Below are 21,014 nucleotides of genomic sequence, written 5' to 3'. Positions count from 1 at the left end.
GTGCCATTTTAGAAATGGTGGACAAAGAATGTTTCTTTGAGGAAATGACATCTGATCAGAGACCCAAACAAGTATTAACACATATTAGAATCTTCTGAGGATAACATTCATCATTTATATTTCCTAAGTATATATTTTAAAATAATAATCTAATGATCATATTCTCATGCAATAGGTATTTCTACAATACTTACTTCCAGTAGATTTGTATTCTTTCTTTCAATTACAGATTGCAAGAGGTTGTGGATCAGATGTATGACATTCTCAACATATGGTAAGCATTCTGACTGATAATTGAGACTGACAACTTTGAAAATACCAATGCGTTTCTCAATGGCCATATTAATAATATATTGAAGATAGTTTCTGAATTTAGCCAGGATAGTTTTAAACTGTACTGAAGTCAGTTCATCTATTGATGAGATTTTCATACTCATGGCTTTGGCCTGCTGTACCATGGAACAGTATTTTATAAACTTGCAGCTGTAAACATTAACTTGCCCCATGGAATTACCAACAACAGTCAGGAGACTGGCAATCTGTAAATAAAGTGTTAACAGGTCAGAATTGTAAGAGTAACAAGTGTGGGCTGACAGGCTGATGGTTCTGTCAGAATACGTACAACAACAGTTCTCTGTGGGGTCTGTTTTGTGCAGAACCCACACTGCAGAACTATGTTGGAAACCTAAGACTTTAAGAAATTTAGGTGGATTTTTCAATATTCAGGCCATTTCTCTTTCTGGTCAGCATGTTGTTTGAAGCCGCTAGAAACACCAGTCATGTATTCCTGTGTTTGTCGTCCTGCGTTAGAGCAGATGCTCCATGCGCAGCCCCACACAACAGCGGGTCCGTGGACTGTGTTACCTCGCCCATTCCCAAGATACAGCTCTTTGACCGGGCAGAATTTGAGCCAAGCGGAGATGATGAGATTCTCCAATGGATCTGAACCACAATACCCAGGGGGATCGGAATGGGGAGAAACCAGCCAAGGCACGTCAACACACTGGCAATTCAGTACTGGGAGAGAACCATGCAAGAGAAAGCTCCTTTTCATAGCAGAAGTTGGAAAAAACAAAAGAGGTGAACAGAGCTGAAAGCCCACGAGAAGGACAGATGGGGACATGAGCCGGAAATGACACGTCCGTTGCCCTAAGTTAGGATACTTGAATTTTTCAGTAAGTCCCTTTAATCTAAGAATCTCAGTGGGTTTCTGCTCCTAGAGCCAAACAGACCCTGAGAGAAACTCTTTTTAAACTTACTTTATTTTGGTAGATAGGATCCATCTCAAAAAGGATCTGACAATCTGGCCATCTGGCTGGCTTCTTAGAGGCCATTCCACTTTCAGTCTTATTAGGCAAACTTGTAATTAAAACCGATTCAGTAAAAAGAGACAGGCGAGGATCTCGGCAAAGAGGAATAATCTTGGCTAAAATACAGAATTCAAAAGTTAGTATTTGCAGGAGTCCCACCAAAAGCAACACCTTAAAATTATCCATGAATCTAAAACTACTGGTAACTGAGGCTGATTTATTATGAGGGCTAGAGAGTGTTCTATACTGATAAATGGAACTTAAGACAGGTGTAAAAGTTTGGATTTAATTTTATGGGAACAACAGAATCACTCACAGGTACTGGGTGGTGGTGAGCCAAGGCATAATTAAAGTAGAAGCTGAGAAAAAATCATTAAGTTGAGAAATAGTTGAAATGTCTGTGCTACGTGATGCCACATGGAGAACATGAATGCAGCACGCATCCACCAGCAGCGCGTTTACAGTCTAGCTGAAAACCAATGTCTGCAGGCAAACACACACACAGACAAAACTTCTACGTACACTTCATGCCTTATGCAAAATTAACTTAAAACGAATCATACACCTAAATATAAAGCACAAATTTATAAATATCCCAAGAGAAAAAAAATCAGGAAAAATCTGTGTAACTTTGAGTTAGACCAAGAGTTTGTAGATACCAAAGCATAACAAATCCATAACAGAAAAAAAATTGATAAGCCATACTTTATCAGAGTTACGAAGGTTAGCTCTGTGAGAAAGAATGAAAAGATAAGGCACACACTGGGAGAAAATGTTTGCCAATCTTCTCTCTGATAAAAGACTTGTATCCAGAGTACATATAAAGACCTCTCACAACTTGACAATAAGGAAACAAACATCCCAATAAAAAAATAAGCAAAAGATCTAAAGATCTGACCACAAAAAAATGTACATAAGCATATGTATATAAGCATACGAAAAGATGAACAATGTTAGTCATTAGTGAAATGTAAATTAAACCACAATGAGATTATCACTACACACCTATTACAATGGCTAAATTTTTTTTTTATAATCTGACAATATCAAGGGCTGACAAGGACGCAGAGTGACTGGAACTTTAGACATTGCTGGTAGGAAAGCAAAATGATACAACCACTTTGCAATTCTCATAAAATTAAACATACACCTATCATATGACCCAGCAATCCCACCCGTGACTAACAACTCAAGAGAGAAGAAAAACTTATGTTCATCCAAAAACCTGTATGTGAATGTTTATAGCAATTTTATTTGCCATTGCCCCAAACCGGAACAGCCCGGATGCGAGTGGGTAAACAAGCTGTGGTACACCCAGACAAGAAAATACAACTCAGCAACAAAAAGGAATCAGGCTACTGCTTCACGCAACAATATGGATGCATTTTAAATGCATTTTTCTACATGAAAAAAGCCGGACCCAAAAGGCTACCTATCCACTTACATGACGTTCTGGAAAAGGCAGACCAGTTGCCAGGGACAAGAGGGTTTGACCGTCAAGGGGCAGCACGGGGAAGCTGGGGATGTGTGGAGCTCAGATGGTGCACGGGGAACTGTCGAGCCCACACACTGCGAGCCACACACAGGGAATCTTACCACAGGCAAAGTTGTGAAGGACCAACCAGGACACAAGGAGAACCCAAGATGGAATACCGACTGGGACAAAGTAACCTAGCTATGTTACAAATAAACTCTATAACCTCACTGAAGAGGGTGGACAACAAGGAAGTTGATCCAAGGAACTCTGGAAAACTTTTGACTGAAAATGAGAAGGACACAGGGGAAAAGAACTGCACACGAACACTGTGTACTGGCTGACACATTTCTTCTCAGCGAGGTACAGAGCAGGGCGCCTGGGTGACTCAGATGGTTAGGCGTCTGCCTTCGGCTCAGGTCATGATCCCGGGGTCCTGGGATCGAGCCCCACATCAGGCTCCTGGCTCGGCGGGAAGCCTGCTTCTCCCTCTCCCTCTGCCTCTCTCCCTGCTCAGGCTCTCTCCTCTCTCTCTCTCTCTCTCTCTCTCTGTGTCTCTGTGTCTTAGATGAATAAATAAAATCTTAAAAAAAAAAAAAAGGAGGTACAGAGCAGCGATGCTGACATGACCTTCCCTGTGTGGCACAGACCTGCCCCAGCTCCTTTCACTGCGGGCCTCACAGCAGCGCCACCCCCACAAGGAACAGGCATGCCCCAGGGCTGAGCCAGAGAAGCACAAGAGTGGCCTAGGGTGTGCCGTGGCCCCAGAAGCTACAGCGATCACAACAAAGGGTGAGGGCACAGGACCCATTTGGAAAGAATTGTTCTGCAAAAGCAAAGCCAGACAATTTGAACAACAAAATAAGTAACAGTAATACTCTGTTATACTCCCCAGATGAAAACAAGTATCAGTGAACCTAGGACATTCCTGGGGGAGAAAAGAAGTTACAGAATTACAACAGAATGGTACTGTTCATGAGTTACAGACAGACTACTATATAGTCCATAAATAAATAAACATACTAAAATATAATAAATGATAAAAGTGGCATTTCAAACCGGTGAGGGTGAGGAATGGATTACTCAGTAACTGGTACTGGGACAGACAGATCATCAGTCATCTGGGCAAAAACTGCAAGTCCACATATGCCAAATAAATGTTAGAGCAATCAAATATTTAAGCATAAAAATGAAATCATAATAGAATTAGAAGACAAGTAGGAGAATGTTTTTATGATGTGGTCACTGGGCAAGCCTGTGTAACTAGGGCACCACATCCTGGAGCCTCTTCTAAAAGGCTCTGCACATGTTATACTATAAAAATAATGTTCTGCATGGCAAAAATATCACCATAAAATCAAGCCAAACAACCTACTTATTTTTCTTAAAACTCATATTAAACATTAAGGATTCACTTTCTTAATCCAAAGGAACCACAAAAATCAGTAAGAGGAAGACTTTGGACCCATCAGTTTCAATCTCAGGCAATTACTCTGTGAGAATGTCCCATGGAAGCCATAAGCTGTGCACCAGATGTCAACGGCATGACCGCATGCAGTAACGAGCATGTTTAACTTTGCACTCATGGTTCAACATATTATCGCACAGCCATCTAAGTGACAATTATAAGAGCACACACAGCAATGTGGAAAATGTCTACAATATAATGCTAAGGGATAATAAAACATTTTAAATATAATTTCACTAATGTATGCCAATGAAAGTAAAAATGCAAAATGCAAATAGCTGTTACATGAGGGTGGCTGAAATGATGGGGTAATCAAGATGTTTTGTTTTTTCTCAGGTAAATATATACGCGCACACACATGTATGTATACATGACGTACATACATGAATATGTACACAGATCAGTGAATCCATATCTATATAAATAACAGAATAAAGAAATGGATCCACTAATTAATTAGTGGCAAGATCCACAAATAAATGCTAAAATTTGTGGGCAAAATTTTCAGAAGAAACAAAGATATCTGACCATCTCAAGACAGCCCTCCTCAAATTTATTAATAACAAGAGGAAATATAAACATTTCAAGAGTTGACAAGGGTCCTGCTATTTTAAGATCTTTATAAAACTTAGATCATGGAGAAGGCATAAATTCATTGGTCGGGCTAGTAATAGCCATGTAATTTCAGATTGTATACACATAGCTAGAAAAGAATTAATAAAAATCTGTTTAAGATGGAAACAGAATCTTGTTATGCTATAAGATATGTCTTATTTAAGTCTCATAAAATTCTGTAGCATATCATTGAAAAAAATCCAAACCTTAGGCTGTTTTCCTAATGCCCATCTTTTATGCACTTTATGGCTGTACATGTAATTCACACATCCTCAAATAATCCCAAGTTCACACTGATCCCAAAGTCTGGGAATTTCTGATCTCCTGATACACTGTAGTGTGTGCCACATCTCTGGGTATAAGAATCAAATGTCTACATCTAAGAAAATACTGCCAAAGGAGACAATGTATCTAGCTAAACTTTTAAAATACTTACTTATACATTTTTCAATGTCAGTCACCATATTTTGAATTTTTATTGAAAACTCTAATCTGTTGGGAGCTAAGAAGAGATTTGTAGCAAATTCCGAAAATCTGAGAAAATAAAAGCTTATTTCAGAAAAATGCAGTAACTAACAGAAATTATAATTACTTGTAATTTTTAAAATGTCAACTACTTACTCATCATATATGTATTTATTCTCGAACTCAGTCATGATTTCTGTGTCTGTAAGAATCCATTGAAAAAAAGAGAGAATAAAACACTGATTGGTATTTAAACCAGCTAAATGATCAATTGACATGTGTCAGTGGTTCCCAAACACCTAAGAATAAGCTGGAAAGGTCATCTAAAAGGTAGTGTTCCAGCAGGACACCTCACCCCCAGATCTTGATGGAGTCCGAGAGCCTGAACTGTTAACAAGCATCCCAGGTGGTGTTCATCCTCACAGAGGGAGTCCCCGAGTCCCATGAGAAATGGTGTGAGTACTGAGACCAAAATAATGATGGTGTTATTACATGCACCACAAATGATCTAAGTTTATGCTCACTTTGAGCATTCTTAACATTTACAACCTAGTCACGGGTCATATATAAACTACTATAATTTTATCTCATTTGTCTTTTCCAGCTGTTAGGACATTTTCCTTCCTTCTTAATAGTCTCCTTCATCTTACCTGAAAGAATTCCTTCGAAGTTGGAAGAGACTTTTTTTGGTTTCTTCATTATTTGCAGTTCTTTACTGGAGTATTTCATGAGACACCTGACTTCATTTTTTGATGCCTCATCTTCACACAACTCGGATTCTTCGGAGGACTTGTCAGACTCACGAGAGTTCTCTGTGGAAATTTCTGAAGACTCACTCTCTTCGGGAATGCTCAAGTGTAGAGTTACTTCAAATACTGGTGCATATATTTTTCTCAAATCCTCATCCACTTTAATCCTATTCAAAATCTAATGAACAGACACGTTAGGATGACAGTTCTAACTGAAAGAACATTCCTTTAAATTAGAATGATACAGCTCTAACTTTTAAATGACCAGTAATAACTTCAGTATAACTGAATAACATTATGTTACCACATAACTGACATTTGCATGTTAAAATAAGTTCATGTAAAACACAGGTACATTATAATGCAGTAGTCTCCCCCAGAAGACTGTAAATTAATGCCAGAGTGGCTACATAGTAATCATCTGAGAGCTTATTAAAAATACAAATTCTTAGGCCCTATCCCCAGAGATTATGAGTTAAAAGGTCAGGGGCAGGGCCCAAGAATCTTTTTTTTTTTTTTAATTGAAGTATAATTAGCATACAATGTTATATTTGTTTCAGGTCACAATATACTGATTGAGCAATTTTATACCAAGAATTTGAATCATTTAAAAGCTGAGCAGGAGACTTTACTGTGTACTCCACGTTAAGAATTACAAATCAGGAATATACTTCAAATCCATTTCTATAGACGCTAGTTCCTCACTTTAACATACATATCCTAGTAGGGGTATCCATCTCTCCCGAGAAATAACCAGAGTATTTTACGTATAAATATCTTACTTATACAATGTGTTTGCCCTCAGGCTGTCTCGGCATGGGTTCTCCACTAATGAATGGATCCCTCAGAGCCCACATAAAATCCATTGTTCTGGAGGCACCCAATGTTTCTCAGTGGTCAGCTAGGTTGCCTGTTAGAACCTCGACCATTCATTTATAAATAAAGGCATTTAACAGTATAAACAAACACCATTAACACCCTATTAAGCTGCTGGGGAAAGAGCCTGAGTTAGACGCTGAAGGTGATGTGCAATGCTTAAATGTTCCACACAAATAAATAGGAAGTTTCTATGGGATGATTAAAAACTTCTGCAAAATGGATAGTGCTGATAGTGCACCCCATTGTGAATGTCGTAGTGCCACTGAATTTTATGTGTAAAAATGGTTAAAATGGTAAATTGTACATTATGTACATTTTATCACAATAAAGAAGTTCACAGACAATTCCAAACAAATATATAATGCGTTATGTAGCTTCTTCTGGAAAATAACCTCTAATTCTGATAATGACTGGACTTCAACCCCTACACACCTTCTAATATTATAGTACATATATATTTTGCATAGACTCATTCTTGAAATATGTGTACTGTACTTACTACTTGATACAGTATACTCATAGCATACTATACTATTTGATACAGTTACAATTTGATGAGTACTTATCATGTCCTAGGCACTATAGTAAACAGGCTACCTTCACCTCATCTTCACAGTAACCCTAAGGAAGAAATTATTACTCTTACTATGCATAAAAAGAAACTCAGACTTGGGAAGCTTATATTGTCAAAGGCTATATTGCTAGCATGTAGTTAAGGCTAAAGTTTGTTGTGGGTCTGTGACTCCAAAGCCCACAGTTAAAATATGAAGTGGGGCTTGAAAATCTTTTTGTAATAAATTTTTTGGGTGTCTTTTTTCGTGCCAACAAGAATGGATCTCAGCTAATAGTCTGATTTCCTCAAGACTGTACATTACAAGAGAGAAATAGCTACATCTAAATTCTACAGTATGCAATGGGAAGTGGGGACCTCCCCCACTTTAGCCCTGCTCTCTCTTGAGAGTCAAATCTAGATTTCCAAAATCCTAATAGAAATATTTTCACCTGGTTGCCCAAGGTACCTCTGACTCAACACATCCCAAATAATTATCTTTTTTAAGATTATTTACTTGAGAGAGAGAGAGTGCACAAGCAGGGGCAGGGGCAGAGAGAGAGGGAGAAGCAGGCTCCCCACTAAGCAGGGAGCCCAATGTGGGACTCGATCCCAGGACCTTGGGATCATGACCTGAGCTGAAGGCAGACACTTAACCAGCTGAGGCACCCAGGTGCCTGGATTATCTATCTTTTCTTGGACTAGATACTAGAATGTGCTCAAAAACTCAGTCCATACCAACATGAATTTAGCAAAAATAGGAGAACCAAGGTCAGATACTAGAGGGCAGAGTATGAGAGAGATGCTACAATGAGGGCTGTGGGGCAAAAGTGGAACCAGGGACACACAGGATTTATGCCAGGATCACAACGCTGTCTACATCAAGTCTACTCATAAGCAAACTGGAAAATCAGAATCAGTGTTGAATTTTAAAACATCAAAAAAGAATTTCTATTACCAAAGATCTATACCTAAGATTAATAGACAAGGACAAAGTTAAGAGGTAATATTAACAAAGCCTAAAATTAACAAAGAATCAATATCTGGAATACACAAAAATCCTAAAAATCAGTAAGAAACCCAATAGAAAAAATGTTCAAAAGTATCAATATGCAATTCAAAGAAGAAAAGTGGGAATACTGTGTAACAATCAGAAACGGTAAATTATGTATGTGTGTGTGTGTGTGTGTGTGTTTCTGTTTGTACATACTGTCATAGATTGGGTTCCCTGGGAAGCCAATTTGAGACAGGCAGGATGTAAACACTAAGGAATGTGCCTAGGTCAACATATGTGGAAGGGAGAGAAAGCAAGCAGGGTGGATAGAGGGGAAGGCTGAGCTGTTATACAGGCCACCCACAGGCTTAGCCAAGCCATGGGGAGCTCAGGAGCGGGAATGGCCCTTCAGAGTTTTTTATACCCTTGTAACAATTGTTCATTGCATGTGGGCCTCCCCCCAAAAGGGGCATGACCTTGAACAAGGGGGCTGCACTTGAAGCCATCTCAGAAAAAGCAGACAGCTAAAGGCTATCTGCTGACAACACTTTCAGTAGCTGGGGGTCACGTCCCACACTGAGGGCATTTGGTGGCACATCACTGTGAGATCTGGACCCAGACCCACCAATACGTGACACGAGTCTTGACAACGTAATGTTGAGTGAGAAAATGTACAGATGCAGCGTAGCACTGTGACCCTATGCAAACTGTAACATGTATATTCCAGTAACCAATAATATATTTCAAAAAAATTTACTGTGAACTATGGAGGGTGGATTGAAGAATGCACAAAAAATAATGCATGAAGATTTATATTTTCATGGCCTAACAAATGGTTATGGTCTGTATTTTATAAATAGTTTTGTGATTCAGTAAGAAAAAAAACTCCATCAGAAAAATGGGAAAGAACACCAAAAAGTCATAAAAATGAGAAATACAAATGGCTAATGAGCGTAAGAAAAATATCTAAGATTATGAGTAATACACAAAAATTAAGACCAGTTAATCCCAGATTTCAGTTATCAATAAGCAACAGCAAGTATAAAATAGTACACATTTAAAAGGCAGTCTTTAATAGAAATTGGTGTGACCTTGTCTAAAGAGAAATTCTGCAATGCAAATGGAAAGCCATAAAAAGGTCCACAGTGCTGATTTAATGTTAATCCTAAGGAAAAAAATTAAAGCAGTGCATATATTTTTATCTAAAAATATTTCTATTCTGAAGTGTTCATAAAGAAGTAGTAGAAGCAATTCCCTTAGAGTATGGGCTGGGACTATAAAGCACACAGGCTAAATCCACAAAACAGAACAAAACAAAACAAAACAAAACAACCCACAACATTTTTATGGAAAAAATTATAAAAGACATTGAAAAACATTAAAGAAGACTTAAATATATTGTACAATCATGTGGGAAGACTTAGTATCATAAAATATTAACTCTCCCCACCTTCTAGGCAATTTCAATCAAAATCCAAATAGGGTCTGATTCTAAAATGTATATGGAAATGCAAACAGCTGAGGAAAGACAAGACTCTCTTAGAAAAGGAGAAGACTTATTTCAAAGCTATACCATTAATCTGGTGTGGGATTGGCACAGTAACAGGAAAGTAGATCAACGGGACAGAGTAACAGTTTGGAAAGAGAAGACACGTGTATGGAGACATATGATAAATGATAAAGAAAGAGCTGCTGTGCAGATCGGCAGGGAAGGGATGTAAAGAAATTGTGCCTGAGCAACAGTCACTCATAAAATAAACAAAAATGAACCCTAACATACACTACGCACAGATTTAGAGATAAATGTGGACAGACTCCAAAGCTTTCATAAGAAAATAGAGAAGAATATATTTATGACTCAGGATGGTAAATAATTACGAACACGAATATAAATAAAAGGACTGATAAAATCAATTACACTGAAATAAAGGATTATAGGTAATAGAGGTGCTTGGGTGGCTCAGTCAGTTGAGCATCTGACTCTTGATTTCGGCTCAGGTCATGACCTCAGGGTCATGAAATTGAGCCCCATGTCAGGCTCCACACTCAGTGGGAGTCTGCTTTTCTCTCTCTCTCTCTCCCTCTGCCCCTACTCCTGCTTGTACTCTCTCTCTCTCAAATAAACAAATCTTAAAAAAAGAATTATTGATAATAATACATCATAAGGGAATAAAAATAACAAGCCATCTAGTAGGAAAAGATAACTGCAATATAGACATGAAGAATTCCTACAAAATAATAAGAAAAATCAATCTAGGAGATTAATGGGCAAAAACTCCCAATAACATATATTTTAAAATATACCAGTAATAAGAGAAATACAAATGAAAATAAAAAATGTAGACATTTTCCCTTGTTACCAAATCTACCTAAAATATTTTTTAAAGGAAAAAATGTGTAAAGTATACATATTATACAGTGCTATCTCATAAAAATGCTGCTTTTGCCAACTAGGACAAGCATCTAGCGCATAAAGTTTAATCCCAATAAAATATTAGGGGGGTGGGATACAATTCTTCATGGCCAGAAAAGATTTCCTACTTAATGTTTTTCTAGGATTCTGTCAAGATTTCTCATATTTGTCTTGTGTCATTTTTGAGTTAATAACAATGAAAAAAGTACTCTGAAGGCCAGCAAAGAGTGAGAGGTATACAGTAGTGGGGGCCGAAGGGGGTAGCTTCTACTTTCGATAGGGTGGTCTCTCCTGAGCACTCCATGTGAAGTAGCGTACAGCGTCACTCTGCATTCCTTTATCTTCCTCTGCTTTTCTTCATGGCACTCACGGCTTCACTATCTGTCTCTTTTAGCAGAATATAAACTCCAAGAGGTCAGGGACGTGTTCTGCCCACTGCTGTATGTGCCTCGCTCAGTGACTGGTAAATAATAAGTACTCAATAACACATGAACAAATGAACCAACTGAGATAACTGTAATTACAGCTTTCTACAGTGAGAGGGATGTCTGTGTGTGTGTGTGCGCATGTGCAAGAGACTGTGAATAATCATAAATCATATTTTTAATTCCAAACTTACTCATTTTACATAAAAAAATCTATGCTTATATTTTTCAAAGACCATTTTACCTCCTTAATATCTGCTTCCGTTTTTACTTCTGACTTTAAAACAGAAGTGGCACATAAGTTTGAATTATCAACAAATTCTTCGTAATCATCTGTTATCTTTTCAGTGACAGAGAAGACATTCTTGTATATTCTAGATTAAGAAATAAGAAGGAAAAAAACATAGTCTTTCCAAACTTTTATATCTTATTAATATCCAGAACACATCGATAATTAGACATTCCTCCAAAGGAGATATGTACAGGTGGTCATTCAGTACAAGAAAAGATGCTCAGCATCACTCATCATTAGGGAAATACAAATCTAGGCCACCGTGAGATATAACTTCACAACAATTAGGATGGCTCCTATTTTCTAAAAGTATCTCTCAGTAATCCTGTTCCTGAGGATTAGCACCCTGGTGCTTGCTGGTGGGAATCAAACTAGAGCAGCTACGGTGGAAAATAGCCGGACACTCCTCAGAGAGGTACATGTGGGATGGCCATACGATATAGCAACTCCAACTCCGGGGATATCAACAAAAGAAACAGAAATGATAACAACATCATTCATAATAGCAAAAGGTAAACACGACCCAAATGTCCATCAATAGAGGAATGAATAAATAAAACGTGGTGTATACATACTGGAATGTTATCTAGCCTTAAAAAGGAAAGAAATTCTCATACGTGTTACAGCGTGAATGGACCTTGAAGACATTATACCGAGCAAAATAACCCAGATACAGAGTTCAAATGAGGTATGAATACTCCACTGAATAAGGTACCTAGAATAGGTAAATTCAGAGAGACAGGAAGTACATTAGAGGTCACGAGGGCTTGGTGGAAGGATGGGGGCCATGCACAGGGAATGAATTGTTACTGTTCACTGCACACAGAGTCCCAGTTTAGGATGATGAAAATGTTCTGGAAATGGATATGGTGATGGTTGCACAACACTGTGAATGTGCTTAATGATACTGAATTCTGTTACTTACATTCTACTATAATAAAAAAATCGTATGTCTCATTTCAGCAAGATGAAAAAGTAAAAATATTCTATTACTCTTAATTGGGGGAAATAAAAAAATGAAGCATTTTTATGGAAAAGTGAAGATTTACAAATATATGCTAATATGGAGATGAAATTTAAATCATAATTGGGGCGCCTGGGTGGCTCAGTTGGTTAAGCGACTGCCTTCGGCTCAGGTCATGATCCCGGAGTCCCGGGATCGAGTCCCACATCAGGCTCCCTGCTCGGCGGGAAGTCTGCTTCTCCCTCTGATCCTCCCCCCCTCTTGGGCTCTGTCTCTCTCACTCTCTCTCTCAAATAAATAAAATCTTTAAAAAAAAATAGACTACCTGTATAAATGGCAAGACAATCTCACATTCATGGATTAGAAAACTTTATACTATAAAAATGGAAATGCTCCCCATATTTATCCACAGATACAATGAAATCCCTATAAGTTCCAGCTGCCTTTTTTTTGCAGAAATTGCCAATCTTATTCTATAATTCATATGTAAATGCAAGGGAGCCAGAAGAGCCAAAACCTTGTTGAAAAGGAACAATGTTGGAAGATTCACACTTTCCAATTTGAAAACTTACTACAAAGCTACAGTAATCAAGACAGTGCGGTACCAATATAAGGATAGACATACAGATCAACTGAATGAAATTTAGAGTCCAAAAATAAACCCATACATCCGTGGTCAACTGCCTGTCAAAAAGAGTGCCAAGACAATTAAATGGAGAAAGAACAGTCTTTTCAACAAGTAGTGCTGGGACAACTGGACATCCGTATAGGAAAAAAAATGAATTTACACCCTTATCTCACACTGTATACAAAAATTAAAACAAAATGGATCAAAGATCTAAATGTAGGAGCTAAAATTGAAAATCTTAGAACATAGGTATCAATCTTCACGACCTTGCATTAGGCAACACTTAAAGTACAATCAGAGGAAAAATAAATTGGCCTTTTTTGAAACTAAATACTTTTGCTCTAAAGGATACTATCAAGAAAGTGAAAAGATGACCCAGAGAATGGGAAAAAATGTTTGCAAATAATCTATTATTTGTCAATAATAGGGGTCTTGTACCCCAAACATATTTTAAAAACTCATTAGAACTTAACAATAAAAAACAACACAATTTAAAAATGGACAAAGGACATGAAAAGACATTTCTTCAGAGAAGATATACAAATAGCAAATAATCATATGAAAGGATGTACAACATCATTAGTCATTATGGAAATACAAACCAATACTGTTAAGAAGGTCAATGGAAACAGATTAAATAATGATAGCTCCTACTTAGCAGGCATTTACTCTTTATTCTCAAACATTATGACATAGGTATTATTGTTATCTCTAGTCTACACATGAGGAAACTGAAGTCTAAAGAATTTATGTCTCCTAGCTTACTATTACTAGCTAACCTAAGTCACACATCATGTCAGAGATGAAACAGGGATTAAAACCCAGACGGTATGACTCCAAAAACACATGTACTTGAACCACTACACACGTATTCCTCCTATAACGTTAAATATATATATATATATGAGACATGTTGTATTTTTTAAATGAACTATGAAATAGTACACTAGGATTACAACAGAAAAATACACAGGAAAAGTCTAGGAGAAATTACACCAAAATAATAAGACACTGTATTTAAGTGATGGATTAGGGTAATTTCTGTTTTCTAAATTTTCTATTATATGATGAATTAACTATAATAATCTTTTAAAAATTATGTTCAAAATTAAAAACTTCTAAACACACAAACACACACCTATAGTTTTAGGAGAAATAAAATTATAATGTGCTATTACTAAATGTGCTCTTATATAGGTTAAAGTCCTAGCACTGACTCAAAGTACTTATGAGGCCTTAGAAAAGTGATTTAAGCTCTGCTGGATTCAATAACAAATTAGAGAAACAGTATATTATCTTTAAGAATCTTCAAAATGTTATGAATTTATTTTTCGCTCTCTAGTTATGATACTGAAACTCTGATTTGACTTAAAATGATATTGCTAAATTTTGACAGTTTGAACATAAAGTATTCTACAGTGTCAATTCATATTCCATGGTTTACAAATTACAGCGATAGATCCAGTTGTGGTAAGTAAGAAAAAAGTATTAACAGTAGTATTTAAATAGAAGGTGAAAATAGGGGGCACCTGGGTGGCTCAGGTGGTTAAGTGTCTGCCTTCAGTTTGGGTCATGATCTCAGGGTCCTGGGACCGAGCCTCACATCAGGCTCTCTGCTGGGTGGGGAGTCTGCTTCTCCCTCTCTGTGAGTGTGCACACATTCTCTCTCTCGCAAATAAATAATTTTTTAAAAGATTTTATTTATTTATTTGACAGAGACAGACACAGTGAAAGCAGGAACACAAGCAGGAAGAGTGGAAGAGGGAGAAGCAGGCTTCCAGCCGAGCAGGGAGCCTGATGCGGGGCTCGATCCCAGGACCCTGGGATCATGACCTGAGCTGAAGGCAGACACTTAACCATCTGAGCCACCCAGGCGCCCCAATAATTTTTTTTTTAAAAAGGTGAAAATATTTGGTTTTCAATAGATACTTGGACTTGCCTCAAATTCCAATTGAACCTTGTGGCTGGCTACTTCCAGAATCATTCTTACAAATGATTTTTTAAGAACTAGTTCTGAATATTACCCAGCCATCAGAAAGGATAAATACCCAACTTTTACATCAACATGGATGGGACTGGAGGAGATTATGCCAAGTGAAACAAGTCAAGCAGAGAAAGTCAATTATCATACGGTTTCACTTATTTGTGGAACATAAGGGATAGTATGGAGGACATTAGGAGAAGGAAGGGAAAAATGAAGGGAGGGAAATCGGAAGGAGAGATAAACCATGAGAGACTATGGACTCTGAGAAACAAACTGAGGGTTTTAGAGGGGAGAGGGGTGGGGGGATGGGTTTTTAAGGAGGGCACGTATTGCATGGAGCACTGGGTGTTATACAAAAACAATGAATCATGGAACACTACATCAAAAACTAATGATGTACTGTATGGTGACTAACATAACATAATAAAATTAAATTAAATTTAAAAAAAAACCTAGTTCTGAACTTTGAAGATACAGCATACCTATACATAGGATTGCCAGATTTAGCAGATTAATACAGAACAGAACACCAAATTAAAACTGAATTCCAGTCATTTTTAGTATAGGTAATATCTGGGACATACTTACACTAAGGTATTATTCATTATCTGAATTTCAAATTTCACTGGGTATCATACACTTCACATAGCAACCTAGCCTATGCAGAATATTTTTAGGGGGGAAGGAAATTTTCTTATATTTTATGCATAGTATTAATGAAAGTATTACCAGATAAGAAGTTCAGATAATTGCAAAAACTGAGTACATATAATTTGCTATGAGGAGAATTTTCAAATTCTAGCTTAAATTATTGGATATTTCCTCCATAAGTGACAATATATTACATTATGATCATAAATTCCTTTTATAAGTCAAAAAATTGTGATTTACTTAATGAGATCTTCATTCCTTTTTTCCATTGAAAATGGCATTCTAGCAGAATTATTAAATAATTCCAAAAGTAGTGTGATTGCAGTATTCACTAGTTGACGGATGAGTTCCTGAAATATGTAGTCAACCAGCAGCAGAAACCTCAAAATTGTTTCTAATAAACGTCGATATTTAGGCAGCTTGAAATGTACTGTGTCATCTTCAGAGAGGTTTGACTCAAAATATTCTTTAATTTCTTTCTTTTCTGCCACCTACAGTTCAATAAACAATTGAGAAACAAGTGATAATTTCCTATGTTAATATAGCATGATTACAACACTGTAACTAAACATTATTATGACAATTTTCATGAAAACTTTATGCCTGTACTGTATTTAGACAGCAGACAAAAAAGAAGCCTGTGAAGTTTGGGGTCTCACTTATAAGCAGATGAGTTTATGGAACTCAAACAGGAAGTAGATACTAATGATTATCTAAGCATTCCTACACAGAGGGACCCTCCTCAAGTATACAATTGGGAGTAGAGCTACCAATGGGGGGAAGAGTCAAGTGTAAATAATAGGTATCCTAAAATCCAGTCCAATGCTGCCTCCCTTACGCTAGGCTATAGCAATTAGTTTGTTTGTTTTTAACACATATATGATAAATAATACAGAATTAAGAAAAAATTTAAGTTCATCAAATCTGATGTTAGAGTTTTGTCCTTTAAACAATGTATCTCTTAAGACAATTGACTTAGGGGGCGCCTGGGTGGCTAGGTTGTTAAGCATCTGCCTTCGGCTCAGATCATGATCCCAGGGGTCCTGGGATCGAGCCACGCATCAAGCTCCCTGCTCAGCGGGAAGCCTGCTTCTCCCTCTCCCATTCCCCTTGCTTGTGCTCCCTCTCTCACTGTCTCTCTCTCTCTGTCAAATAAATAAATAAAATCTTAAAAAAAAAAAAGACAATTGACTTAGTATGTTACTGGGGAATAAAATCAGTACTACTAGTACCACCAAAACTTCTAAATTGTGCCCTCTAAAATAATCTCAAAGTTGGTCAAATGGTTCTTTTTAGACACATAAACATTTTTTTAAATTATTGATGGACCTTTAAAATTCTAAAAATATTTCCAGTATTTGTTCACCTATTGGTTGTTCATTCTTTTTATTTTTTGCTCCATTGATATTTAAATGCTTGATAGTCCTTTCCAAATTGTATTCTGATTTTTATTTTTTTATTTTTTTAAAGATTTTAAATTTTTTATGAGAGAGAGAGCATGAGTACAAGCAGGGGAAGCGGCAGGCAGAGGCAGACGGAGAAGAAGACTCCCTGCTGAGCAGGGAGCCCGACGTATGTGGGGCTCTATCCCAGGACCCCAGGATCATGACCTGAGCCGAAGGCAGATGCTCAACCATCTGAGCCACCCAGGCGCCCCAATTCTAATTTTTAAAAACACAATTGCATTTATGTTGCCTCTCTTCATGTTTCTTTTTTTTTTCATTTGTCTTTTTCTTTCTTTTAAAAATGAATAACGTCAGTTGATTATCAATTTGGCAAGTTTTTTCTAGTACTGGTTGACTCTCTGGAGGAATGGTTTACCATGGTGATGTAGTTCTTTACTAATACAACAGATGCTTGTAGAAATTGGGCTAAAAAAAGACAAGATAACTCATATACCAGTTATGAGCACAGCTATGCTGGGCCTGACAAATGAAATACTGACTTTATTAATAGGTTATGTTTTTATTGAAAAGGTCATGTTTTTCCAGGAGTGGCCACATGATTTGAAAACTTCATATGCAAAATGCATTTTAACTGGTAAAATGGTGAGGCAGAGTCTATTAACTATTCAGAATAAAGATTTTTAGCATTGGTACTAAAGGAATTTTAAATAGCTTAATAACTGTATCGATATAAAAGTATACAGTAGTAAGCCTGGTAATGCTGCCCTTTTTATTGAACATTCTGAAGTTAACAGAGATTCTGACACCGATAGGCAGATAGGCAGATATTCTCCAGCATCACAGGCTATATTTTGGGTCAGGCATATCTCAAGTCTGACTCTAGGTCCACATCCTGATGCTGGGTTTCGGTTTTCCTCTCATCACTTCTATGCCTGTGCTGTGTCTGGGCAGTCCCCAACATTGCCCAGAACGCCTTTTAACGTAGCTGCACTTTAGATTCACCTGAGGAGCTTCTCCACTGCTGGCTGAGGCTCCATCATCAGAAACTCTGATTTAATTAGTCTAGGGTGGTCCCAGAGATCAATATTTACTAAGAGTCCCCCATCCCACCCCACCAGCTGATTCTAGTGTGCTGCCTAGAGTCTGGCCACTGAAGAGTCACACATTTCAGTTTTAAAAATTCACCAAAATGGCGCTGTAGGGAAGCCCTGCCTCTGCCCCCAGCAAAGATCTACAAGTAAGACAGGTGTCCATGAACAAAAACAGCTCTGGGAGAGCTCTGGAGTCCACTGAAGAAACTTCAGCAACACTGTGAAACAAAAATCCTGAGAATAACCACGCAAAAAGAGAAGGAAGACAGCTTCACTTTCCCCACTTCCTCCCATCCACAGCTGGAGTTGCTCAGCACCAAGACGAAACTTCCCAGCTAGAAAGCGTCCCCTCCCTCATCAGTAAGGAAGAGCAGAGTGAGCAACAGGCTTCCCCAGGCTTTGGGGGCACTGAACAAAGGTCCCACTTTGATTTCACCCTGCCCAGACCAGCAAAGCTGAGATGGACACAGATGGCTTGAACCAGGAAGAAAAACATGGACTGCCAATAGCAGCCATGTGGCGGGAGAGATCCCCGTTCGCAGTGAGCTGCTCAGCACATAAACACGGCAGCTCTTGCCGCCGAAGAAGGAGTCAGTATCCGGCACAGCTGCCACAGAACCCCAGCAGATTCCACTAGCTTTAGACAGGCAGGTATTTGTATTCACTGATGCCGGCTGCCTAAGTCCCTCTCCAACCCCACACTGTCAGCCAGCCCAGGTTTCTGTGGGTGCGTGAGTACAAGACACCCCCCTAGAGCCCCATGACTGAGCCCCACCATGCACGGGCTATTTCTTCAGTTGCATTTGCATGCTGCTGGCCTGACACCTGTCACTGGCCTTGAATGCCATGCCCCTGTGGTGTGACCCAGCAGCCACAGAACATGCTGACCCCCGTGCACCCACAGTTGGCCTGGCCCTTGCTGCTTACCCTGACCCTCACCAACGGGTGTTGTCTCCAACCAGCCCCTGCCACTATAGAGAAACCTGCAGATGACCCGAAGAGCCAAATGTGTACACCCCACCAGTTCCGGCCACCACCACTGCCTGCCTTGGTCCCGAGCCCCTGGACCTGGAGCCACTACTGAAAATCCTTACAGCCACTGCAGGCCTCCAGAGTATTTGCCAAGGACCACACAGCTGTCAAAGCTCTGGTCCCCAGAGGCCTGAGCAAAGAGACATCATGATGCCCCAAGACCTGGTGCAGTTCCACAGCCCCACCTTTGGCACCCTGCACCGCTAGCACCAAGATCCAAGATGCTCCAGCATGCCCCACCTGCAGGCGAAATTCTTCCCTTATCAAAGTCAGGTCATAGTGTCTGGAAGACGTGACTCCTCCTTCAAATGCACAGACACCTTTGCAAGGCTACAGGGATCATGAAAATCAGGGAAACATGATTCCACCAAAGTAAAACTCAGTCAGTGACCCCCAAGAAATGGATGTCCAGGAATTTCCAACAAAGAATTCAAATTAATTTTTCTAAAGATGCTCAGAGACAAAAACAGACACAGATCAATGCAACAGAATAGAGAACCCAGAAATGGACCCTCAACTCTATGGTCAATTAATCTCTGACAAAGCAGGAAAGAACATCCAATGGAAGAAAAGACAGTCTCTTCAACAAATGGTGTTGGGAAAACAAGACATGCAAAAGAATGAAACTGGACCACTTTCTTACACCATACACATTAATAAATTCAAAATGGATGAAAGACCTAAACATGAGACAGGAAACCATCAAAATCCTAGAGAAAAACACAGGCAGCAACCTCTTCAGCCTTGACCGCAGCAACTTCTTGCTAGACACGTCTCCAAAAGCAAGGGAAACAGAAGCAAAAATGAACTAGTGGGACTTCGTCAGGATAAAAAGCTTCTGCACAGCAAAGGAAACAATCAACAAAACTAAAAGGTAACCTACGGAATGGGAGAAGATATTTGCAAATGACATATCTGATGAAGGGTTAGTATCCAAAATCTGTAAAGAACTTATTCAACTCAACACCCAAAAAATAAAAATCCAGTTAAGAAATGGGCAGAAGACATGCATAGACATTTTTCGAAAGAAGACATCCAGATGGCCGACAGACACATGAAAAGATACTCAACATCACTCATCATCAGGGAAATACAAATCAAAATCACAATGAGATGGCACCTCATACCTGTCAGAATGGCTAAAATAAAAAATACGAGAAACAAGAGATGTTGCCGAAGATGCAGAGAAAGGGGAACCCCCTGACACTGTGGGTAGGAATGCAAACTGGTGCAGCCCCTCTGGAAAACAGTATAGAGGTTCCTCAAAAAGTTAAAACAGAACTACCCTATGACCCAGTAATTGCACTACTAGGTATTTACTCAAAGGATACAAAAATACTGATTCGAAGGGGCACCTGCACCCCAATGTTTTTAGCAGCATTATCAACAACAGCCAAATTATGGAAAGAGCTCAGATGTCCATTGACAGATGAATGGATAAAGAAGATGTGGCATATATATATATATATATATATATATATATATACACAATGGACTATTATTCAGCCATCAAAAAGAATGAAATCTTGCCATTCGCAACGATGTGGATGAAGCTAGTGTATTATGCTAAGCAAAATAAGTCAGTCAGAGAAATACTGTGATTTCACTCATAGGTGGAATTTAA

At 38.5% G+C, this 21,014-nt stretch overlaps 1 protein-coding gene across 12 annotated transcripts in view; it reads right to left on the bottom strand.

The window, feature by feature from the left end:
- Positions 1–21,014, bottom strand: part of DNAH14 (dynein axonemal heavy chain 14) — a 342,249-nt gene that overhangs the window by 258,615 nt on the left and 62,620 nt on the right. For 10 of the 12 annotated variants that reach the window (XM_073899845.1, XM_073899844.1, XM_073899854.1 and 7 more), the window contains 7 exons: positions 16,102–16,352; positions 11,587–11,716; positions 5,983–6,259; positions 5,489–5,534; positions 5,304–5,401; positions 1,260–1,426; positions 195–539 (listed from right to left, as the gene is read on the bottom strand). In XM_073899845.1, the coding sequence (XP_073755946.1) occupies positions 195–539; positions 1,260–1,426; positions 5,304–5,401; positions 5,489–5,534; positions 5,983–6,259; positions 11,587–11,716; positions 16,102–16,352 (1,314 nt within the window). The remainder of the gene's footprint in view (positions 1–194; positions 540–1,259; positions 1,427–5,303; positions 5,402–5,488; positions 5,535–5,982; positions 6,260–11,586; positions 11,717–16,101; positions 16,353–21,014) is intronic. The other 2 variants (XM_073899852.1, XM_073899855.1) reach the window with 1 other exon arrangement.

This window comes from Callorhinus ursinus, unplaced genomic scaffold, assembly GCF_003265705.2.
Source record: "Callorhinus ursinus isolate GAN/ISIS: 27379988/994484 unplaced genomic scaffold, GSC_fseal_2.0 scaffold13, whole genome shotgun sequence".
NCBI lineage: Eukaryota > Metazoa > Chordata > Mammalia > Carnivora > Otariidae > Callorhinus > Callorhinus ursinus.
This window is presented reverse-complemented; position numbering and strand designations above follow the sequence as displayed.